This window comes from Procambarus clarkii, chromosome 72 (genome assembly GCF_040958095.1).
Source record: "Procambarus clarkii isolate CNS0578487 chromosome 72, FALCON_Pclarkii_2.0, whole genome shotgun sequence".
NCBI classification, from domain to species: Eukaryota; Metazoa; Arthropoda; class Malacostraca; order Decapoda; family Cambaridae; genus Procambarus; species Procambarus clarkii.
The window spans coordinates 10,176,988-10,202,869 of record NC_091221.1 but is presented as its reverse complement, the minus strand read 5'-3'; the positions used below and the strand labels follow the sequence as shown (position 1 = coordinate 10,202,869).

Genomic DNA, 25,882 nt, shown 5'->3' with positions numbered 1-25,882 from the left:
GAAAAAGTCAATAAATAAATTAAATTTCAATCAATATTTATAATTTTTATGAAATAAATTTTGAATATTTAATCTAACGTACTGATAAAACAAACCTGTTTAAAGCTCTTTTTGTATTCTTTTGAAGAAGTTTCGACAATAAACTTAGTGCTGAAGATATTGCACAGCTTGGCACCATAACCATTACGTCCACCAGTGACCTTCTGCTCTTCATCGTTGTAGTTCGATGAGGTCAATAAATGTCCAAAGATCATAGTTGGGACATACATCTTCTCATCCTTGTGCATGGCTACTGGAATTCCTTTCCCATTGTTGAATATAGACACTTGGTTGTTTTCTCTGCAGATATGAATACCAGAATAACTAAATGCCTTCCGTAGAAAATAATAATTAGTTTCATTTGGTTATAAATAATATGATGCATAGCAAATTAGCAGCAGTAAGAAATGATGAAAATGCATGACATCTGCATGATGAGATTGTTACATAGTGTATAACTTTTGTATGTACTCTACAGTACATACACAAATGAAAAAAAAAAAAAAAAAATTACACAACACTTGTCAAAATTGTATTTTAGCACCTTGCCTTGTCTTATGATTTATCCTAGCAAGCACACCTTAAGCGAGTTGCAATTTTTGAACACCTCTTTTCTGTAAAAGAATTAGATGGGATACTAAAACCATGGAAAGTCAAAATGCATATCTCCTCCTCTATGGACTTTTGACGATCCAATTAAATTGAAACTGTGAAAGGCAAGCCTTTAAGAAAAGGGACCAGTAGTAGAATGCCTCACTGCTGTGTGAAATGGCCAAACTTTTGCAACTGTCAAACAATCCACTTTTCTGCATCGCCCCCTACTCATAGTCATGTTTTGAGAAGTTGTCCCTCTAAGCTCTAAGATACTGTGAAATACTGTTGAAATGATCCAATCTGTATTTGTATTTTGAATGTGTGTGATTACCTGAGTGAAGTTATGAGATAAGATCTACACTTCATAATATTTGATCTTCCTTATAATCTTCATCTTATGACATTTTGAAGCTTCAAATAAGTGTTGGCATCCACCACCTTCTCACTTAAAATTGTTCCAACCATCCACAACTCTGTTCAAAGCGATAGCTTTCAGACTTCTTTTCAGCACCTTCACTCCCTAAGCTTGAGACTGAGTAGTTTTGTTCAAGACATTGCTGGTTTTAAAAATTCCCATCGTCATCAATTCCTGTCAATTTTGTTTGGTATGGTAATTATATCTCCCCTTTTCAGTCTATCGCCAGATTTTGCAAGTTTAATGCCTGAAGTCTTTCCTCATAGCTCTTTTTTTAGGTTTGTAAGACAATTGGAAGCATGCCTTTGGCCCTTTTTTTTCTTTATATGCTTTTTTAAATATGGATCCTACAACTCCTGCATATATATGTGGTAAAAATATACTCCTAAGCACAGGAGGTACTTAAAACTTAATATGCAATACATAAATTACTCTCAATGATAAACTGTGCATGCAAGAGCTTACGCATCAATGTCCACTTTAATAGTATCCATGGAATGGTCCCTTTGCTTGTTGTCTGCAGCATTCACCAAGATTTCATCGTAGATCTTGTAGAGACCAGGAACATAAGATATTTCCTTCAATACCACTTTCTCAGCATCGGTATCATAAACCCACATCTGCTCAGTCACATATTCCACCGAACCTGAAGAATAACAAGAGTATTACAATAAAAAAATATTTCAAAACAGAATTCACAATCATTTATAGCAACATCTGCACAATTCTTTGTATGATATAGAAGACTCCTAATTAAAAATACATATGTACTCTTTGACCCCAACCATCATTTTTCTTGGTACCATTATGGATTTTAGCGTGTAACTTTTTCCATAGTCTAGATATTTTATTGAAAAATCTGAACTGCCAAAAATGTAAACTTTATGCCAGGAAGGTGGAAAAATGGTCACCAGAAGATGCTGCACCACCAGGAAATTCAAATTCAGCAGGTGAAGTTGCTTTTTATATTTCTCTTCTATTTCTCTATCAAAATAACAGTGAAATTGGAAGAAAGCGTGGCATCACTGAAATCCACAATCTGTTTATATATACAGTACAGTACTTCCTGAATTTCATCTCCCCCATCCCTCTACCTCCCCCATCCTTTCCAATCCCTTTGGCCATCAAAGTACGTGATGTGTCCAAATACTATTTTGCAAAAGTATCTTTTATAAAATTATATAATCATACTGTCCTTCCAATAACATCCTAAAGTTATACATTACATTGTTCTAGGAAAAAGAGCAACCACGTACAAAAGAATCACACTAACTTACCAATGTATGTGTCAGGACGGAGCAAGATGTGCTCAAGCTGAGTCTTCTTCTGGTACACAGTTTCCACAGACTTTCCTGTCTTTTTCTTTGGTACCGATACAGTACCACCCCCCAAGGGGTTTTGTATATTGTTGGCCACATCCTGAGAAAAGAAAAATGGTTGTATAGTATAAAGTACTAATGAGGTACCCCCTAGGTCAAGAACAGGTGTCTGATACTACACATGATCTCAAGCACTATAACAGTATTAGGGCCCATACTTCCTGGACTTAACCGTTGATTAAGCATGTAACCCATTGGTTACATGTTCACACCAGTGTACCGCACATTCTGGCCACAAACATGGTGTTGATTAGCATACAAGTTCACAACACACAATCAAATTTTTTTTTGTTTAACATTCACACTACAATTGTTGACCCTTTTCCCAAGCACCAGTTGGTAAATCCAAAACTAAAAAATTGTTTATTACTGAATAGGACAGTTTTTCCACACACAAACACATGATATACATGGCACAAACACACTCGGCACACACAAACACACGCTTGGAGGCAAGAGATCTCTAATGACATGACTCAAATCAAACCCCCTCCATACTTATCCAATCCTATCCCACCCCAATCAATATACATCCCTCTCTTCATATTCAACCCTTACTCTTCACCCTTTCCCATAAATCCCAACCAAACTCAGCTTGCCACTCCTAATTCTCCCCCCCCCCACCTCCTACTACAACCAAACAGGAAATAAAACCAGAAACAGTGCCAATATGAAGACAAAGCACATGTGATCACAACTGACATACCAGATATTAACAAAAATAAACAGGAGAGGAGGAACAGCACTACAGAACTTTACTAGTAAGTATTCAGGTGCATTATTACTGTAACTGCCTTATTACCAGTTATCAATACTGGTTCTTCCTTATTACCCAATACCCATACCAATAGTTCCATATTATAAAATAAGCAATACCCCCAATTACGATAACATTTTTTTAAGATACAACATTAAAACATGAGGTGACCATCCAGCTTCTTGGATTCTCAAGGTCTGTAAACAAGGACACAGAAAATTTGTAACACTCAATAATTATAACAATCATAGCACAATTGTTCTTTAGAATCAATTAAATGTAACTTTAATGAACTTCCCAGCTATGATTTCTGATTAGTATCAAACAAAACAACAAAAAAAAACTTATTTTACATAGTTACTCAGTCATTGGGTGGTTAGGCAAGACAAGTCAGAAACTACAAATAGAACCATGAGTGTGCTATAAAACTGGATATCCATCTCCCTTTGAAGTACTAAAACTTAGGTTGAGGCAAGACCAATGAGCTGAAGAATTTCAGCTCATTGGTGAACCTCCACACATAAAATTAGAAGTGTGCTGACCAGGAAGATGTGTGATAGGTTAGGATAGGAGTGAGTGGGGGGGGGGCAAGAGAGGATTTATGGGCAATACAGTGGGTGGGTGGGGCAAAAATGGGTTGGGTTATGGGTAGGATTGGCTGGGACAGTAGTACTCAATTGTCCTTACTGGGGTTGAGCACTTCAGCTCTTTGATCCCACCTCTCGGCCTTTAATCAGCTGGTGTAAAAGCTCCCGAGCCTATTGGGTTCTGTCGTACGCATCTACATTTGAAGCTGTGTATGGCAACTACCTTCTCCACCTCACTTTATAGTGCACTCCATTTATTAGCTACTATGACATTGAAGAAATTATTTGTGTCCCCTTATTCATGATAAAAGACAATCAACCGAACTGCCATTGTGTTACTATTGGTAGTACTAGTACCAATAATGTTAAACATTTGTATATACAGTACAGTACTGTATAAAGTACAAGTATGTGATGCTAATTATAAGAATACGTTTGCAGATTATCTTAATGCACTGAGAAAATGAAACACCTGGATGATTCATAGCCTTCAAAATTACCTAGACAAAATAACACATGGAGTGTTAAATGGCAATTTGCACTCCTTTGGCACTCTCCCGAGTGCTTTCTCAAGGTACAGTATGTGGTTAGAATGAGACTTGCATCTCGACGACTAATCCTGAGGTAATATTAATGTTAATACTGGTACTGAGAGAGCTGTATAAAATCTAAGAGCTACTGCACCAATTACAACAAATATGTTCCATTTTATTCATGGGACTACAGGTATGTAAATTTAGGTTAAGCAGTTAATTGAGGAGTCACCACTATTTCCCTTCCCTTACAAGAAAAATACTAATGTACAATACTTTATCCTTAAAAGAACAATGTTCTTCAATTTTATACTCTACAGTGTGTTGTGCTTCAATGTCTGCAAAAATTTAAATTACATATTACCAGTGTAAGTTCAGTGCAAATATATCAGATATACGTGCATGATTTTTTTAATTTATGAAGTCTGCTCCCATACACGAAGCAATGGATACGCGAGAAAAGCTTTCCCTATGGGGAGCTTTCGTGCCAAAAGCATTCTGAACACACGAAGAGACCATATCAACGGTAACACACTGCCAAGCAGAACCTTCAGCGTGAAGAAACTGGGTGTAGTTAGTTACAAAATAAGAAGAAATGTAGCTTACAGAATCAGAACTTTATGAATGACAGTTAGAAACTCAAATATGACTATACAGTACATTCATACTGTTAAGTATTTCACCACTGCCAAGTCACAACTGGAGAGTTATTCTAATCAAGTTTACTGCCAACGTTGTTTTAACTCTCCATATGGAGTTAATGAAGCAGTATATAACATTTACTTGTGTAAGGACATCTCCTGTACCAGTAGTTGCAGTTCCCTCTCCAACTGCCCACATTCCAACGTATTGTTAATTAATTAAAGTTAAATATGACATACCCCGAGCGGCGGCCGGTTAGCCATGCCTGCGGCCTCCAGGTGCACTCTATAGAGCGTAATATAGACTCTATAACCCCAAATTCGTGTTATAGAGCCAGGTGCCCGCCACTCCCGCCTGAACTCCCCACTGTTTGAAACTTGAAATTGCGGCGGCGGCGCGGCCAATGGTTGCGGCAGCCGCAGTCACGTGACGCCCCCGCCGCTGCCGCTGCCGCCACACAACATGTCTCCTGCCGCCGCTGGTGCCGCCTGCCACAGGGTGTATGGCGTGTTTCCCACTCCCCCGGGGACACCACAGGGTGACGGGGCTGCAGGTTAGGGTGAGGGCAGGCAGGAAGGTGCAGGGTGCCAGGGGGCGGCCACCCCCGCCGCGGCTCTCACGCCGGCAACACCAATATTTATTTATTGCCTCCCTCCTCCCCCCAAGCCACCATGTAGGCATGTGTCTCCTGTACACACACTCACAACACACTTACAAGTCTCACAACACACTCACAAGTCTCACAACACACTCATAACACACACACTTGAGTGTTTGCTTAGCTAACACCGCTCTTAATATGTCAAGTCAAGGTAATACCTCACTTTCCCTTATCCATTATACATATCTCACTTGACAAGTCAATTCCCAAGTCAACTTAGTTATGATACAATGCACTTTAATACAGCAAATGTTATTGCCTTGAAGGAAGGAGGGATATGAGTGAGATACGTCACAAGGATCAAAGTTAAGAGTAAGGCGGCCAAGACCTTCTCACTTACCGTTCCATTTACGGCAGGCATTTTGCTGAAGGCTCCACCAGAGGCTCGCCAGGTATGAAGAAGCTGAGTCTTGAGTCTCCACACTCCTCCTCCTGCTCTCCGGAACAGGATATTCACCTAAAAATTCCCGCTCTCCATTTCACGTCCACTATTGTAATTATCCAGTTTGTCTCATTTGAACTCGTGCACTATTGGAGGCATTTATGAGGTGTCTTGGGGACAGGGAGAGCCGTAATGTGAGTTAGTGGGAGAGTAAGGTGGTGGAGGGAGAGCGTGGTGCTGGAACAAAGAGCTCACAACTGCTTGAGCTCACAACTCTGGGACTGGCGCTGTGTGTGTGTGTGGCCGCCCGCCCTCTCCCAAGCCTCCACCACGCTCCCCTGTCTCCCTCTCTCTCTCTCTCTCTCTTATGCCGTCAATCTTGGCGCTCATTGATACACCTCATCACCTATATGAAGCAACTTGTGCATTTACTTAAGACATTCGTATTGTTCATTGATGCTAGGTGATAAGACGCTACGGCAAGGTTGATCTCTGGCTTCGCAACGCACATTTCATTGTTGCCGATATATTATTTTGTTTACATATAATAATATCAATATCTTTCTTATTTTTTATTGGTGAGAACATTGATACTTATGTGAATGAAGAAGCTACTTTACCTAGCAATATCTGAAATACAATAATAGATACATTTAAAGGTAAAATGATGCGAGAGAAACTGACACAATATACAATTAATGGCATCTCTAAATTTGTACCACTCGGCGCGGTCTTTTCAATTCTTTAACTTTGTGGATAGAAAGTGTGTAGTGACAACAAGAACACCTTCGATAAGTAAATGTGATAAATGAAGGAAAGAATAGCCAATAAGGCCCGGATACAAGATAGGCTCCAATCACAGCATACTTATTTTACGCCCACAATCAACTCCATTCATTCTTGTTTAGTTTTTTTCAATTTGGTTCATTTATTGTGCACCCCTTTCTGACAGTGGTAGTGGAAAATGTTACAGAGGCAATAGGCTCAGGAACTGAACCCCAAAATTCATGTAGCTAAGCAAGTTATAGCATTGATGATATACAGAGTTTGGCCAGTCACGTGCCGCTCCGGCATTGATCGATCTGCGAAAGATGAATTATTACAACCCTAAAGACTATAGAAAACGGTTATTAACAGCATCACACAAAATTCGTCGATTAAAATATATAGCTCGAAACAGGTATATGATCTAATAGAGGTAATAAGTGATCTTTAAAATGTTGAGCAAATTCGATGACGAATTAATCCAGACCTAAGTTCCCCAAAAACTTGCCGATTGACTGAACAGAACAGTCAACAGATTCTTTTTGACATATTTGATAAATACACGGAATCGCTTACTCGTCAAATCCGTAAATACCAAGTAGGGAAATTTGGTATATACTTGGCAATATTTTGGGGGGCGCCATATAATTTTGGATGAAATATTTTTATATTTCGCGAGAATTCTTCAGACATTACATTGTCCGTAAATTACTGAATTTTGTCACATTCGATTATATAATGATGATGCAGGGCGTGCAAATTCATGGTAGAGTATAAATACTTGTTTTTTTTTATCAGCAACATCATTATATGATTATATAGTGTGGACCAATATGGAAATTGTAACAATCAATATTAACAACACCCGTTGCATGAGGGTTAAGACTTTTTGTACCCTCGCTGTTGTATAATCCTCCCGAGTTACTGCTCACAGGGTTTTCCCTGTGAATTTGTTACAGAGGTACTCACAGGGTTTTCCCTGTGAATTTGTTACAGAGGTACTCACAGGGTTTTCCCTGTGAATTTGTTACAGAGGTACTCACAGGGTTTTCCCTGTGAATTTGTTACAGAGGTACTCACAGGGTTTTCCCTGTGAATTTGTTACAGAGGTACTCACAGGGTTTTCCCTGTGAATTTGTTACAGAGGTACTCACAGGGTTTTCCCTGTGAATTTGTTACAGAGGTACTCACAGGGTTTTCCCTGTGAATTTGTTACAGAGGTACTCACAGGGTTTTCCCTGTGAATTTGTTACAGAGGTACTCACAGGGTTTTCCCTGTGAATTTGTTACAGAGGTACTCACAGGGTTTTCCCTGTGAATTTGTTACAGAGGTACTCACAGGGTTTTCCCTGTGAATTTGTTACAGAGGTACTCACAGGGTTTTCCCTGTGAATTTGTTACAGAGGTACTCACAGGGTTTTCCCTGTGAATTTGTTACAGAGGTACTCACAGGGTTTTCCCTGTGAATTTGTTACAGAGGTACTCACAGGGTTTTCCCTGTGAATTTGTTACAGAGGTACTCACAGGGTTTTCCCTGTGAGGTACAGGGTACCTCACAGGGTACTCAATAAACTAAACGCCGCTGGCGGCAATTAATCTGATGCTGTAAACTGTCAGCAAAAGCTGACACCCAGCAAAGGCTGACAGTTTACAGCACCAGATTAATTGATCGCTGCCGCCAGTGGCGTGTAGTTTATGGCGCACCCTGTAATACACTGTGAGCGGTAGCGCAAGAGGCACACCCACGCCACAAAAACACACACACACACACATACTCTTAGATTACGGGCTATTCATGCCTGTGCCACCTGGTTGATACCTGGTTGATGGGGTTCTGGGAGTTCTACTACTCCCCAAGCCCGGCCCGAGGCCAGACTTGACTTGTGAGAGTTTGGTCCACCAGGCTGTTCCTTGGAGCGGCCCGCAGGGCCACATACCCACCACAGCCCGGTTGGTCCGGCACTCCTTGAAGGAAACAATCTAGATACAATCTAGGTACCCGGGCCCGGGTACAGCCCCAGAAAGGGCCCGGGTACAGGCCCAGAAAGGGCCCGGGTACAGGCCCAGAAAGGGCCCGGATACAGGCCCAGAAGGGGCCCGGGTACAGGCCCAGAAAGGGCCCGGGTACAAGCCCAGAAGGGGCCCGGGTACAGTCCCAGAAAGGGCCCGGGTACAGACCCAGAAAGAGCCCGGGTACAGGCCCAGAAAGGGCCCGGGTACAGGCCCAGAAGGGGCCCGGGTACTGTCCCAGAAGGGGCCCGGGTACAGGCCCAGAAAGGGCCCGGGTACAGGCCCAGAAAGGGCCCGGGTACAGGCCCAGAAAGGGCCCGGGTACAGGCCCAGAAGGGGCCCGGGTACAGGCCCAGAAAGGGCCCGGGTACAGGCCCAGAAAGGGCCCGGGTACAGGCCCAGAAGGGGCCCGGGTACAGGCCCTGAAGGGGCCCGGGTACAGGCCCAGAAAGGGTCCGGGTACAGGCCCAGAAGGGGCCCGGGTACAGGCCCAGAAGGGGCCCGGGTACAGGCCCAGAAGGGGCCCGGGTACAGGCCCAGAAAGGGCCCGGGTACAGGCCCAGAAGGGGCCCGGGTACAGGCCCAGAAAGGGCCCGGGTACAGGCCCAGAAAGGGGCCGGGTACAGGCCCAGAAAGGGCCCGAGTACAGGCCCAGAAGGGGCCCGGGTACAGGCCCAGAAAGGGCCCAGGTACAGGCCCAGAAGGGGCCCGGGTACAGGCCCAGAAGGGGCCCGGGTACAGGCCCAGAAGGGGCCCGGGTACAGGCCCAGAAAGGGCCCGGGTACAGGCCCAGAAAGGGCCCGGGTACAGGCCCAGAAGGGGTCCGGGTACAGGCCCAGAAAGGGCCCGGGTACAGGCCCAGAAAGGGCCCGGGTACAGGCCCAGAAAGGGCCCGGGTACAAGCCCGGAAAGGGCCCGGGTACAGGCCCAGAAATGGCCTGGGTACAGGCCCAGAAAGGGCCCGGGTACAGGCCCAGAAAGGGCCCGGGTACAGGCCCAGAAAGGGCCCGGGTACAGGCCCAGAAAGGGCCCGGGTACATGCCCAGAAAGGGCCCGAGTACAGGCCCAGAAAGGGCCCGGGTACAGGCCCAGAAAGGGCCCGGGTACAGGCCCAGAAAGGGCCCGGGTACATGCCCAGAAAGGGCCCGAGTACAGGCCCAGAAAGGGCCCGGGTACAGGCCCAGAAAGGGCCCGGGTACAGGCCCAGAAATGGCCCGGGTACAGGCCCTGAAACAGTGAAAAAACTATACAAGAAAACAGTGAAAACTATACAAGAAATAATGGTGTATATTTTTGTGTATATAAACCTGTAGCCATGATCTCAAACAGTTCCTCGGTGTTAGAGAGTAAATAGAAGATACAGCAGCTAAAGGCGAATGGTGTAATAAGAGTTAAGACGTACAAATGCCAGACGTTTAACACTGGAAGCGTGGAGGGAGGAGGGAGAGTATTAGCGTGGAGGGAGGAGGGATTGAGAGTATTAACATGAAGGGAGGAGAGAGAGAGAAAGAGAGAGAGCATTACCATGGGTGGAGGAGAAAGAGTACATTACGCAACTAGCGGTACGGTATTGAGACCCGCCAAATTCTCACTATAAATATAATCCCCTGATGGCCTTCACTTCACCCAGCGATCAGCTTAAACAAGTTATATGACTCCCAAAAGACCATAATCCACAACAGCGCAGGGAGGAGGAAGACTGGATATTCCCCTGTGCTCTCCTTTCCTAATGACCACAATAATAATTGCTATTAGTCAAGCAACTAAGTGATGTTAAAGATGTTTCAAGTTCATGGCGTCGTGCCAGATCCCTTAGGCTCCGGGACTCAACGCGCATGCTGATGGCTTTTTTGTTTTTGTGATCAGAATTAAGCAGTATATTTGTGTTCGGTATTAACATTGGTTCGTTAGCATTTATCCTAAATTGTATGTGTGTGGTTGGCAGTGTTTTGTGGTTGGAGGGACAGTGTAGCCATGTATCAGTATTGCCAGCATCAGTATTTCCCAACATTAGTATTTCCCAACATCAGTATTTACCCTCCATCAGTATTACCCACCATCAATATTCAATAATCTAGGGACTCAGCCAGTCACCTTTCACCGACTGCGTTGAGTTGAAGTGTTAGGTGGTCACTTCTGGGCTCGAGCCCTTTTAAGAGGACCAATAAGACCTACCCCGACCAGCCTATGTCTGTCCCGTACCCCATCCCACTCACCCTGCAAAGCTGGGTGAGGCTAGCCCCGAGCGTCTGGCCTCCAACGTTGAATAAACAAACAGACAGATAAACATTCTCTTAACGATATAGTGTCAACTCATCCTCTAAAAGGGATGTACCCAGCGGAAGTTTAATTTTTTTATTATTGGAATACTCTAAATAGCTTGCGTAAAACTGGAAGAGTAAGTACACGACCTAACCTAACCTGTCCTAGGCGTATATAAGAATATTGTGGAGGATGGGATGGCGTATTGTATACGAGGCACTCTCAGCTACGCAACCTTCACTCTAGCTGGCAGTTGGCGCACTTGATCAGCGCCCCGCCATGTGCCTCACTCCTGGTGAACGCGTAACCACAAACATAACTGCCAGTGCTTCAGCACTTTAACGCGCAGCGCGAGAGAGTCCTTGTCCAAAGTTCCCGGGTTCGATTCCCGGCCGAGGTACAAATAAATTAGTGTTTCTTTCATCTGATGTCTATGTTCACCTAACAGTAATTGTGTACCTGCGAGTTAGACAACTGTGTGCGTGTGTAGTCACCTAGTTATACTTGCGGGTGTTGAGTTTTGGCTCTTTGGTCCCGCCTCTCAACTGTCAATTAACTGGTGTACAGATTCTGGCGACTCTAGGGCTCTAGCCCAATAGGTCTATTGGGGCTCTATCAAATCTACATTTGAAACTATGTATGGAGTCTATCTCCACCACATCACTGCCTAATGTATTGCATTTGTTAACTACAGTATTCTGACTGAAAAAATCTTTCTAATGTCTCTGTGCTTCAACTTTGACCCAGATATCACAGTAACAAGGTTATCACGAATATTTGAACTCAATTACGGGCTCACTATAGCCCGTGCTACATGGAAATTTTTGTTCCGAGTAACTGAATCTAAAAAAACAACGTGGGAGAGTGACTAGAGTGTATAGAAGAGAGAGAGAGAGAGAGAGAGGAGCTAGGGAGTGAGCTAGGTCACAGCCCGCTACTGTGCCAGGTAAGTCCACTACGGGCTCACCATAGCCCGTGCTACTTGGAACCTTTCGTTCCCAGTAGCTGAATCTATAACAACATTTTCTCCTCAGCTGTGGTTAGTTTAGTATAATTAGTTGATTGATAGATGATACAGATTAAGCCACCTAAAAGGTGGCACGGGCATGAATAGCCCGTCAGCTAGGAGCTATATTCACGCCTATGCTATTAATTAGTTTATTATCAAACCACATACACACCCGTTCTGTTAGTGGGGTGAGTGCCAGTTTGGGTCACTTATTGTGGAGGAGTATTATGCACCGAGGCCAGGTCGACGACCGGGCCGCGGGGACGCTAAGCCCCGGAAGCACCTCAAGGTAACCAAGGTAACCCCATGCTCATCTTGTGGGCGGTAGTGGAAAGGTTACATGTGCCTCTGTAACCCTTGCCACTACCGCCCACAAGATGGGTATGGGGTGCATAATAAATGAACTAGACTAAAACTTATCATGCACTCCCTACCCGTCCTGTGATCGGTAGTGGAAAGGTTGCAAAATTAGTTTAGCTAACCAAGTTACAGCGTTGATGAGTTATAGTTAAATAACATAAATAAATCAAGAGTATCTTCTCGGTTTACCAAACTTAACATGGCCGTGGCCTTTAGAAGCCCCGTTAACGCATGGAGTGAACTTGACGCATGCAGTATTAATTCGCGTTATCATGCACTGCACAAGCAACGAGCGGCCGGTGGTGGAAAGGTTATGCACGCACCTGCATGCACTACCTACACTTTGTAAACTTTGGATAATTTGCTAACATTTCCGTAATAGATAACTTTGAATTAATTGGAAGGGGAAGACAGGGTTTGGGGAGAGGGCAGACTGTGAGTTTGGTGAAGGGGAATATAATAAACGGAATTAGTTCGAGCTACACACACCTACGAATTAAACAAAAAAATAACTTAGAAATAATCCAACAAAAGTTTGACTTCAAGAAAAGGCAGTTGTGTAACAGACCATGTGCCTTTTCACCGTAAGTAACCCATATGGAACTGCCTACCCGCCGAAGTCGTAAATGTCAAGACAATACTTAAATTGTAAATTCAGCTGAAAAAAATCCCCATGAATAATGGTTGGGGGTTGGGGGTAGGGGGGGGGGGACTTTGACAAGCCACAGGTTTCTTGTCTTCGACGAGACCACTCGAGATAGTATTCATGTAAATTCAGGTAAATATGTGTAGGTAGCGTGCAGATGGGAACTGGGAGCTGGAAAAGTGAAGAGGGTGAGGACTAGAGTGTATAGAGCTATGGTGGTCAGGCGAGGTGTGTGGGGGAGGCTAGTGTGGGGGAATGTTTCTCTGGAGGGAGGTGGTGAGTGTGGGGGGTGGTGAGTGAGGGAGAAGGTGAGTATGAGGGAGGTGAGTGTGAGTGTAATTACCTAAGTGTAGTTACAGGATGAGAGCTACGCCTCCTTGAGTGTGAGGAAGGTGAATGTGGGGAAGTGAGTGTGAGGAAGTGAGTGTGGGGAAAGTGAGTGTGGCTGAAGGAGAGTGTGGGATAGAAGTGAGTGTGGAGTGGGAGAGAATGAGGGGGGAATGAATATTTTTGGGGAAATAGCAGCCAGAAATTAGATGGCAGCCAAAACGCCTTGACGAACATTAGTGAGACCCCGAGGGATTAAGTATCTGTGTGTGTGTGGATATATTGAAGCACTTTGCAAACTCTTGCAATTGACCTGTGTCTTAAAATGACCACATTAACAAGCCGCATGAGTTCACCTTTGCTATAATGCCCAAGAAATAAGACAATTAGCAACCTGGCTGGTATTTCAAACCCGCGGCTACACCACTACAAATTCTCACCTGCAGATGGCAGCTCCTGTTTGTTTTGGAATATAATATAAAATTAATAATCGATATGTTGTACGTCAAAATTCCCATTTGCTGATGTTACTGTCGATGTTGAATGATGTGAAGACCTTGGAGGAGTAGGTGAGGGCTGGGAACACCCCCATGCAGGAGGTATGTTCATTGTGAGTTATGAGTGTTGGTCTATGAATAGCTGGGTGAGGAAGGTGGGTGAGGGAGGCAGGTGGGCAGGCAGTGTCGCCCAGACTTCTGCCACCCTCACTACTCTCATACCTCATCTTATAACCTCACTTATCTACTTGGAAAGCCAGAGATTTCTTGGTGTGAGTATATATATTTCCGTTGTTCTTTTAGGTCATGGATTAACTTGTATCTATTGACTCGATTCTGCTTCGTGTATTGCTTCTAATTTAGCGGAGTCCTTCATATATTCTTATATCTTTAACGAGGAAGTTTAACTGTGTTACAAGAAGGCTTGTTAGGTTAGTGGACCAGTGTTGGGAGGTCTGTGGTATGGAGAATATTGATGCATTATAATAATTATTTCACCACTTGTCTTGTAATACATCACACACATGCATACAAGTCTCTACCTTGCATGCAGTATGAACCAACATATATCCCTAAGTGCACTAGTTATCATTAGAAATGCCATAAACCAACATATATCCCTAAGTGCACTAGTTATCATTAGAAATGTCACACTGCTAATCAACTTCTAACAGTCCCTGTGGCACAGTGGTAAGACACTCGCCCGGTATTTCGCAAGTGCTTTGGCCTGGGTTCGTATCCTGGTCGGAGAGGATTGACTGGGCGCCAGTCCTTAACTGTAGCCTCTGTTCACCCAGCAGTGAATGGGTACCTGTACGATTTGGCAGGTCGTATTCCGAGGAAAATTAAGATTAAGGACCTGCTTGAAATCCTATTCATCCTAGTGGTTGTACGAGAATATAAGAATGCTTGTATATACAGTATAAATAAAATAAAAAATCATGTGTAAAAATAAAAAATAAAAAATAAAATAAAAAAATCAATCATGTCACATTCTAGCCACATAACAACCTCCCTTGGGCTAGTATCCACTGAATACGTACTGTAACCTCATTTACATATATCTAATGTGTTCTCTATCCTCAAGTTAACTAAGTCAAGTTAAAGGAAGGAAGTTAAAAGCCAAGTCAAGTTAAAGGACATGGCAGTTACACAGAGGCACTCTAAGATTTGCTTATATTATGTGTATTACAAACACACACATTCCTTAAAATACAGTGAATTCAAACATATTCCTTAATAAAATACAAGAAGTAATAGCTCGATTCTGCAGACACAATAGTAAATACAGTGTCAGTTTTCACTCATGATTGTATCTATAGAATGTACAGTATTGTATATTATTATTTATTATCCATATTTTCTCCAGTTTTGTTATAATGAAGTAACTTAATAGAAAAATTAGTATAAAATGTTTTAACTAATTGTATTTGAAATATGTATATACAGTACACAATAATTCATTGATTAAAAAATGGCTTCAAAGTTACATTTTCTGAATTAAGTCTAACATTGCCACAAGTACTTTGTTGCAATGTTGAATATTATGATGCTGAAAATCACACCTCTTTCAGCTTTGTCGGATTGTTAAAAGACCTCAGAGTGGATGGACTCATTAACGCAAGATGACAGTGGGGGAGGCAGGAAGATGGGGTTGGCGAGACTGGCAAAAACTCGCAACTTGTCTGGTAGTTTGAACAGTCTGCAGACGATGGAGGGAAAACCAGATGAGAAAGATGGTAAGATATTTGAGAAGAGTTGTGTAATATAACTGAAGATCTTGAGTGTTTATCTAGTGCTGATTAACAACAGTAAATGATGTAGTCTGCATGAATTTTTGCTACAATTAAAGTTCATTGGGGGGTCTGTGGAACCCACCCTTTAATTTTTGTTTTATTAATTAGATATATCACATATTATAACAGTAGATTAAGGAGTTCATAGTATCAAAAGGGATTGATCAATATAATATTTGTACACTGTACAGTATCTGAATTCAAATACTGTAACTGTAAAGGGAAAAATCATGCATTACAAAGAATGATTTTCTTTAATTCCCAGTCCATAGTTCATTGCATAGGTCTTGTGTAGGCATTGTATATGTAGAAATTTTAATTTTGTGTTAACCTCTGTATATTCTTGAACCTGTCCTTAGACAAATCCTTTCCTTGTACATTTGGGTTATGTTATATGTTCCAACATTGTTTCTTGGATTACTGAACTGATATAACATGTCATCAGAAAGAAGGAAAAATTAAAGGTGAAGGTGGATCATTTGATTAATAATAATAACAATAATAATAATGATACAGAATTTTCTTAAAGTGAACACTTGGTTAGATATTTGTATTTTTATGAATCTACTGATTATGCAGTGTTTCAAGCATACCTTAAGGATAATAAGTTTTAGAATAAAAGTTCAAATGAGGAATTTAAAAATGCTTAATCAAATTCTTAATGGAAAGCAGACGTACAGTACAGTATTATTACAGCAGCTGTAGGACTCGTTTATCATTGGCATTTTATCTCTTATAGCGGGCTCCCAAAGGAAATGGTGGATAGTAAACGCACAGGCACACAGGCAGGAAAATAAAAGTGATTGTTTTATACTTTAATCTTATCCACATTGACCAAGACTTAATTAAAATAATCTTTTGTATACTGTATATGGTTCCTTCTACTTTTGAATATGGATTCTACTTTTGTATATGTTCCTTCTACTTTTGTATTCATAGTTCCTTCTACTTTCAGATGCTTGGTTCATTCTACTTCTCAAATACATAGCCAGAGTGTCTTTTTTTTTTCCTTACTTACTGTACCTATCTCTTGTCCATCTCTGATCAGTTAGTTCCTCTAGCTACTGTGTTCTGCCTTACTATTTCTTTCAATTTGCTTATTCAAGCGCATCATGGCTTTTATTCTTTGTAAATAATCTCTTAATGTTTGACTCATTCCATCTTCCTGAGATTGAGGTTACAGGGTCACTCTTTAGAATTACTGTACTACTATATGTATGACGTGCATCTACATACAGGCATTTTGTAAGTAATTTGGATATATTGGTGAGACTAAATTCAGAAAGAGATAATGTAAGATAACAGTACACCTGTTTCTCATATTAGTAACTGTACACAGAGGAGTGTTCAGGTGTTTTGGATGGTTTCTGTATTTACAAAAACCTTTCTGGCAAAAGGAGGAAAGTATTTATGGCTGTGTTATGATTTTTTCTTTCTGGTGGCATGATATGTTTAACTGGATGTCATCTTGGAATTTTGATCACTCATTATGAAGGAATGTTTCGAATTAGGTGAATGGATTTCTTTTATGTTCACTCCATTATGTATACAATTCACAATCTTTTAATCTTAAATAAATTTTGTTCTTTTCTTGTATTTGTTCCTGTGTGTGCTTCTGTTTTTATTGTTGTTCAATCCATATGTCTGTTACCATGTCTAATGGAATTTTTCTTGTTAATCTATCCTCTTCCTAGTGTGTACTAATAATTCAATAACATTAATAACATCCTCTGTCTCGTCGTCGTCGTCTCCTGTAATTCCTGCCGTGATCCTTGTTACCCCAACCCAATCATCCTTATTTCCTGCAGATCTCAACAGTCCTAATGACACCCAACGATCACTCGATCCACCATATGATGTACAAGTATCACCCATGCGCAGCCTTAGTAAACAGAGCGCAGCAGTGAACTTGTTGCCAAATAAAATGAATGTATCGGAGCTGAGTGGCCAACAAGCAAGTGATCGTAAAGGTAAAAGTGCAAGTCTGGAGGAAGATGTGCTATCCTTGGATTCAACAGGGTATACACATGTTCCATGCAGTGATCCAGATTTTATTCGTAATACAAAATCTGGAATTAGAGCAAACCAGTGTAACCCTGTTGCAAATCAGAAGGGTATTACTGATAATTATGAACAGCAAGGCGACAGGTCTGTTAATGCATTTGATAAAGATTCTCCCGTAATGAAGACTGAAAGCACATCAAGTGTAACTCCCAAATTATCTCCTCTACTTTCTCGCCGTTCTCGTTTAGCTCCTCCACAGGTCAAGCGTTCAAGTTCAATGACCCGTCTGACAGAAGCTATTAACCAAATACACAATCTGTGCGTGTTTCCTGCTCAGCCAGTGCCTGTAGATCAAGTAAGTTTCAATATTAATTTTGTAATATTTAATAAATTGAAAGCTATATTTTCTGGGCAAGCCATGTCTGTATTTCTCCTAACTTGTGATACCGACCACCCCGAGAACACAGATCACGTGAGGCATTGGATTACTTTTCATACACATAGTGACAATCATATTGTCAAACTCTGTTGTACCCTCTTATCTGTGTTGGGAGCTTGTGGAAATCAGAGATTAATCACTTGCTCAAGGTATACTGCTCACTATTGTTTGGTATTGCCAAACTGCCAAACAACTTTCCAAACTAATTAAGCACTATTACCTGACTACTTTGGCATCCTTGTTAACAGGAGCATCATTTCTCAACTTTAAATAATTCCGGGTTGTACTTTAGGTAAACACATCGGTTTCATTGTCAACTGAAAAGAGAGAATTTTTGTCTCTGCTCTTGATGCTGGTTAAATGAGTGATGGCTTGGTTTCTCATAGTTGGGGACAGTAAGCCTGTTAAGCTTATCAAGGTTTCCCTAGACCAAACTAACCTTTACCAGACGCAACCTACAGTCATTGCCTAAATCTAAATCTTAAAAATTTTGAAATCCTTTTGAATAAAAACAACTTATGTTAGGTGGCTGGATACTGACGACTATAATCTATAATTTTATCTATAATCTGTTATATTGTGCTAGATTTTCAACATTCATATGTGGACACACACATTTGAGTGAGGCATTAGTGTGACTAGAGATTTTTAACTCAAGGTTGCATGTTTTGCATACCGTTATTGTTTATGATGTTTAACTCATCTGTATGCAGATAGGACAGACAGATTACCGGGTTAAGGCCAGCCACCTGTGTTAGTGCAGGCTCAGCCAGTAGGCAGTTGACACAAGCTCTCTTGTTTTTTTTTTACGTAGTGGACTCCCATGAACATAAACCATAAAGGTAATCTTGAGGTAACTCATGAATTATTCACTACTGAAGTTGTCTATTATTATATAGTGTGTGTATGTATAGTTGATTCAAATGAAAGTATTTTTGTGCATCAAGGTCGTATACAAAAGCGTGTATTGCTGTGAAAATAAAATGGTTCTGTTGTAGATTTCCAGATGATGATGTAGCTGGTGATTTTGAGTTTTGAAGAATTTTGAAATTTTGATGTGAAGAAATTTTGAAGACATTTTTGTAAGAGGGGTTGAGTTTTAGACATTTCCACTTTTTGGTCATGGATCTCGATAGCGGGTTGATCTCTGATCTGGCAAGTATCCTGGTGTTGTCACCTTCTTAAACATCCTGGTATGTTACCTGTGGGGAGCTACTGAGGTGTAACCTAGAAAGGGAGCACGTCTATACACTTAACACCATTTCTTTTTCATTATCATTAGCAAATAGTATTTTTACATGCAGTATTTTTTACTTACTATTTCCTGTACATTTGTGCTTTCAATGTGAATTATTTCTAGTTTTATTTGATTACAGTCAAATTCTAAGCTATTCCATAGGGTTGCTTCCTAAGGTGAGATTCTCCTGATCCCACGGACAGGATTATGTACAATTAATGCATTGTGCACCTGCACAGAAGGATGTGCAGAATGTTTCGGAATGTTTCTGCTGGGACATAATGGTGCTATGGAGATGATGGAAAATTCTCATTCCATTCCAGAATGGACTCCAAGAGGTACATTAAAATACACAAAAAGTTTATACCGTTCTTGGCATCATAGATAACGCCAAGCAGCACTCTCGTAAACTACTGATTTAGCCTGTCAGACCGCTACCCATAACTACCACCAGATGGACTTTAGTTAAGGGACTTGTTTATTCCTAGAAACATTGGTTTCATTGTTCAGGCTTATATTATAAGTGGAATATTGTTGTGTTTGGGTAAACAAGTGGCTATCATCTCTTGAGATTCCCATTATATTTGCAAATCTTTGTAACTTCATTTTGTGATTTGGGCGGATCTGAAAATTTTCCAGTGTCTATCTAGTTTGAATATGACTTGGCAGGAATGGTTTGAAAAGATGAGTTATGCACAGGTGCTAAATTTCAGCCTGAATTTCGGAGAGGATTATGGGTTTAACTAAGCAGTAATCCTCTCCATGGAACCATGAGAACTTTACCCTAGGAAACAACACTTGTCTTGCTCAGAAAGTTGCTTTATACAGTACAGTACTATACTGTATACTCAAAAGACTGATTAGTGGAAATTACCTGGTAGATATTTGTAAAATTGGAAATATCGATTTACATGTAAAATTGAAATATAAATATTTGTTTGACTGTGTATTATATAATTTGTAATTTTCTTTTGTTGTGATATACAGATGAATGAAAAGGTGGCAGAGCGCACTCCTAAGTCTCCCCGTGCATCTGCATCCATACGCCATCAAATGTCTGAGGTAAACAGTAGCGTTACCCTTACACCTCTCATTGCCACAATCCCTAGAACTGACCAAGTGTGTGCCCTGTCTCCCAACCTCGCCAGACATCCAGCATTTAGAGAGAGCTCGAGAGAAAATAGAAAGTCATGCACAAATTCCACAGATATTTTTGCATCCCAGTTTGAAAGAGTTCCTAATTCCATAACAGATCTTGAATATTTAATACATTCACAAAGTGTGTCTAGTCCAAAGAAAGTGCCATCTAGTCAACTTAATACTAATGTTTTTGAGAATGGTTTTTATACTTCTTGTCCTTTAAGAACTAAACATCAAATACCTAGTGCTAGTAGTAAAGCTTCGAGCTCAAATAGTGAACCTTTGGATGTTGAGAGTTCCAGGAGTGTTAACAGTAAACATAGGCCAAATGATTCTAAAGATGAAAAGAAATTAAGAAGAAACAGTGGCCAGAGAAGTGATAACACCCCGAAGAGCGACAGTGGTCCTGCTGAATTAAAGCATGCAAGCACAGCTCCTGACAAATTAGCAAATGAGGATCACTCCCTTTATAGTGCATCATGCCTGCAGTCTGATCTGGTAAGCTGTTAGATGTAGCACACCAATTCATGGCTTTGAACCACTTTTCTTCCTTTCTTGAATTGTGATTTGCTGAATTATTTAAGATTTGAATTCAATTTTTTATGTGGCTTAGTCTCTTTCTGAAGCACATGTACAGACACACAGATGCATGCATTTAATTACATGGCTGCATACACAGGCATGTGCACACCCATGCATGATCACACTATATACCTAATTCTATCCAAGGGTATGTAGCTCCAACAATGGAACCAGCATTGAGTAAGACACAAGAAGAAAATTTAGACAGTTCATATTTTTGTTACAAGGCAGGTACCGGAGATTAAACAAACGAGCTAGCTATAAGGACAGGCTAATAATCTAACAATGTTAGAAGAGTGAACAAAAGGTGGTATTATCATACATGCATGCTACTGAGAGTGAATAGATAAAGTGGATAGGGACAGTCTGTTTTTCCAGGTGTAGGATAAGCGAAAGAGTGTACACAAATGAAAGTTGAAAACATATGAGGCAGAGAAAATTGAGGTAACACTCTTTATGCAATGAGAGTGGTAAACTGTTAAACTCAAAAGAGGTAAACTTTTATGGAATGACCTTAATTCAGAGGTATAAGAAGCAGCCACTATTCTGTTTCTAGAGTAAAATTGACAAGAGTACGTATTGTAAAGTCAGATGGTATAAATGCATGCGATGCATTAGCTACGTGGTTCTAAACATGAATTTCATTCCCTAGGCACAGTTAAGTAAGACAACTAGAAAATACACCTCTACATACTCCACAACCAACTGCCCACACCAAACACACACACTGTAAATACTGATTCGATAACAGGGTTGTTGATTTGTGGAACCAGTTATCACGTAACGTGGTGGAGGTGCGGTCCCTTGATTGTTTCAAGCATGAGTTGGACATGTATATGAGTGGGATTGGGTGATTATAAATAGGAGCTGCCTCGTATGGGCCAAAAAGCCTTCTGCAGTTACCTTTATTCTTATGTTTTGTACCTGTAGCCACACCCATCCATGCACCACACCAAGCATACTGTAAAGGCAACCACACCCATCCACCATGTCACACCCAGTCATAATATATTTTGTATTGTGGGATATACCTGGTGCAGGAGCTGCAATTGAGAGTGATTTCAAAATATATAATTTAATTTATTTTTTATTAATACTCTCACTATCAGTTTCTATGGGTATAGATATAATCATCCTGTTAATAATGTTAAAAGTTCCTTTAAATATTGTAACCCAACTATCACGACCCCTAAAGTCAGTTATGTCTAAATTTGTAACAAACCTAATATCTGCAGTCTTGAGTACTCTGCAGTCTACCCACTAACTTTGCTGTGCATTTGGCCTTAATAAACAAGAGGTTCCTAATTTTATGTTTAGCAACCTTCAGTGTTCTCGTAGTGCTAGAGCCTGTACCTGTGTCCTCTCTAGTGCTGATAATCTTCAAAAAGACTTTTTGTTATTTTATATCCGAATACTGGTCCTGATGTCATATTCTTTTACCACACTGAGAGCAGTGTGTGTGCATAGAGTAATTACACTGTTTTCAATCACTTTATGATTTTGTCATCATTAGTAGCATTCTCTTCTGCTGCAAGCGATGAGTCACAATAACGTGGCTAAAGTATGATGACCATACCACACACTAGAATGTGAAGGGACGACGACGTTTCGGTCCGTCCTGGACCATTCTCAAGTCGATTGTGAATGTTGATTGAGAATGGTCCAGGACGGACCGAAACATCGTCGTCCCTTCACATTCTAGTGTGTGGTCTGGTCAACATTCTCTTCTGCTTACCACCTTCAGGCTTTTGAATATCATGTTTACGAAAAATGAGTACAATTTGCTTTATACAAATTATTTGTATAAAAAATGTTTAGTCATGGTCTTGATCATTGTCAAATGATATGAAGGGTTGAAGCACATGGCTGACAAGGTTGGCGCAGGTTTCATAGGACCAGTATTATGTAGGCTGCCATAGAAGGGTAAAAAATCACTTTGTCAAATAAATACTGTAATGTATTTCTACTGTTACAATTAATTAATTAATAATTTTAAATAATGTCTTATTATTAATGTATTGTTTAAATTATTTTATGTTTATCTCCAACTCAAATCCAACTAATTTGTTGCTTTATGCATGTTTACCTGGCATTTTCCAGGTTATCTGGGGCCAGATTCACGAAGCAGTTACGTAAGCACTTACGAACCTGTCCATCTTTTCTCAATCTTTGGCGGCTTTGTTTACAATTATTAAACAGTTAATGAGCTCTGAAGCACCAGGAGGGTGTTTATAACAATAACAACAGTTGATTGGCAAGTTTTCATGCTTGTAAACTGTTTAATAAATGTAACCAAAGCCGTCAAAGATTGAGGAAAGATGTACACGTTCGTAAGTACTTGCGTAACTGCTTCGTGAATCTGGCCCCCTAGACTGTTGTCCATGTAACCTGGCAACATTTTCTAGCTTGAGTTTGTTCTAACTCTCCTAAAGTCTCCTAAAGTTTGTCCTAAAGTATTCCAGTAAATTAAGATACGGATAAACAAGCTTTTATTGTATTTTTTTATTTTATATATATATATATATATATATATATATATATATATATATATATATATATATATATATATATATATATATATATATTATATATATATATTATATATATATATATATATATATATATATATTATATATATATATATATATATATATATATATATATATATATATATATATATATATATATATATATATATATATATATATATATATATATATATATATATATATATATATATATATATATATATATATATATATATATATATAATATCTGTACAGTCAGCCCGACCTCCTAAGATTTTACAATGTCAAGAAACTGTTGTACTAAAGTGCCCCTATCCTAACCTACCAGAGGACGCAAAACAGAAAATGGGGCAGTATGTTAATATTGCGAGCCGCTACCATTTTCTAGTACGACAATTTTTGGCCTTGGGTAGAGTATACAGTACGTCAAAATGCGACGTCCTATTAGGAGGACAGGTTAGTATAGTAATACAATTCTTGCACGTGGAATGCATCCTATTTTTCACTCAAGATCCTAAGCAAATTACAGTACTGTACACTGGACTCCTGATTGATTGGAAAATCTTTGTACCAAATAGCTGGATGTATTAGTAGGAATCAATTAGGGCAGTGCCATTGTTATGTTTGGATGCATCACGAAATAAGGGGGTAATCTTTTTAAATTATACTTCCTTTTAAGTGATTTTGATATAAAAATTGTGCACAAAAGTCTATATTGTTGTTTACATCAATTAAAATCTAATAGTAAATAGTGGAAAGCACAGAAAATTAACAAAAAGGGAGAGAAATTTCAAAATAATAAAAGATATTATATGAGATGATGTTTTAAGCTTTAACGGCTTGTTTTGATAAAACCCTTACAGGTAAAACGTGTAGAATTATAGTCTACTCTTAACTTCGTGTTTCTCCTCAAAATCATACTAATGATTTACTATAAGAGCATAAATAGAAAAATGGATGGAATGTAATTAGCATTGCAGTGGAAGGGGTCCAGTATGAATCTGTCTGAGAGGGAGTCCAGTACGCAATGAGTGAAGTGTCTTGGAATGCATCCCTCGTGCAGAGTTGGGAGGTAACTTTGTGTAACTAGGTGGATCTCGGTAAAACATAGGCTTCCTATCCTCTGATATGGTATAATTTACCCCTTAACCCCTGCACTGCCCACCTGTTTTTGTCAAAAACTTCATAGTGCAATTGAGGACATATTTTTGTTGTTTTTATAAATATTCTGGTAAAGTTAATGTCAAAATGTTTCCAAACTCAACTATTTTCATTTCAAAACACAAAGAGTGATGAAAACATTAAAAAACATTAAAATATAGCATAATTTAAAAAAAAAAACACAGCTCTCAGAACGACTTTTGTTGGCTGGCGCAGTTAAGGGATTAAAGTCCATGTGCACATAGACATCTTGTGGTAATCCTGTTTTCTTACCTTCATTTTTGCACTATATTGTTTACAATCTCAATCTTATTATCTATCATTGAAATTACTGCATACAGTTTAGTATTCTTAACGGACCATTCATAAATCACAATTTTAGTATGGAGTAGACACATGCGTGACGTCACATCTAAAATGTATGCTCGAAAATGGAGCAATAATTTAATAAATAGAATGCATTGTAAAGTGAAATGGTGGAGAAAGTATGACGATCCCAGTAGATGCTGAAACCTGTAAACCAGTTGATTGATGACAGAGACAGGCCCAGAGAGTCGAAGCTCAACCCTACCATGTGCAAATAGACGAGTATTCCTTCCCCAGCCACGACTATCCCACCTACTCCTGAACCCAATCATTCCTGCCTCAGCCACACCATTTTTCACATACCCAGGCCAATGAAAGCCAACTAATCTTTTGCCTAATCTAAATAAATGTAACATTATTTAAATGAAAATAATAAAGCATTTTAATACCATTTGCAGTGTACCATGGACTTGATATATTGTACTGTAATTTCATTACTAAAATTGCATTAATTCAAAAATGTATTGCATTAAAGTACTGTACAGTAGTGAGTAATTTAATGTATATATGATAGATGAGGATAATGTTTGAAATAATATCTGGTATGTAGATATGTACTTAATAGCATTTGGTCTGTGGGTTGAGGTTATGAGGTTATGCAGAACACGGGTTCAGTCCCCATCCCGGTCCTGAGATTTTCTCAGAAAAGTATCTTGTTAATGTGATTTCATTGTCCGTGTGTAGATACTGTATTGTATATGAGGAATTGTGGAAAGTGTTTGCAGACAGGGATGGTGCATTCATGGATGACTGTGATAACATTG

General features: G+C 40.1%; 2 protein-coding genes across 8 annotated transcripts in view; one reads left to right on the top strand and one right to left on the bottom strand.

Annotated features, from left to right (window-relative positions):
- Positions 1-6,498, bottom strand: part of Top2 (topoisomerase 2) — a 36,389-nt gene extending 29,891 nt beyond the window's left edge. For 2 of the 4 annotated variants that reach the window (XM_069312482.1, XM_045767553.2), the window contains exons 1-4: positions 5,948-6,498; positions 2,326-2,467; positions 1,514-1,694; positions 96-339 (exon numbers count right to left, since the gene is read on the bottom strand). In XM_069312482.1, the coding sequence (XP_069168583.1) occupies positions 96-339; positions 1,514-1,694; positions 2,326-2,467; positions 5,948-5,968 (588 nt within the window). In that variant the 5' untranslated portion in view covers positions 5,969-6,498. Of the gene's footprint in view, positions 1-95; positions 340-1,513; positions 1,695-2,325; positions 2,468-5,185; positions 5,339-5,947 lie in introns of those variants that run through there. The other 2 variants (XM_045767554.2, XM_045767552.2) reach the window with 1 other exon arrangement.
- A 6,897-nt stretch (positions 6,499-13,395) lies between these two features.
- Positions 13,396-25,882, top strand: part of INPP5E (Inositol-3-phosphate synthase) — a 43,886-nt gene continuing 31,399 nt past the window's right edge. Inside the window, exons 1-4 of one of the 4 annotated variants that reach the window (XM_045767550.2) lie at positions 13,396-13,967; positions 15,440-15,604; positions 17,356-18,020; positions 20,329-20,979. In XM_045767550.2, the coding sequence (XP_045623506.1) occupies positions 15,472-15,604; positions 17,356-18,020; positions 20,329-20,979 (1,449 nt within the window). In that variant the 5' untranslated portion in view covers positions 13,396-13,967; positions 15,440-15,471. Of the gene's footprint in view, positions 14,138-15,439; positions 15,605-17,355; positions 18,021-20,328; positions 20,980-25,882 lie in introns of all 4 variants that reach the window. The other 3 variants (XM_069312481.1, XM_045767551.2, XM_045767548.2) reach the window with 3 other exon arrangements.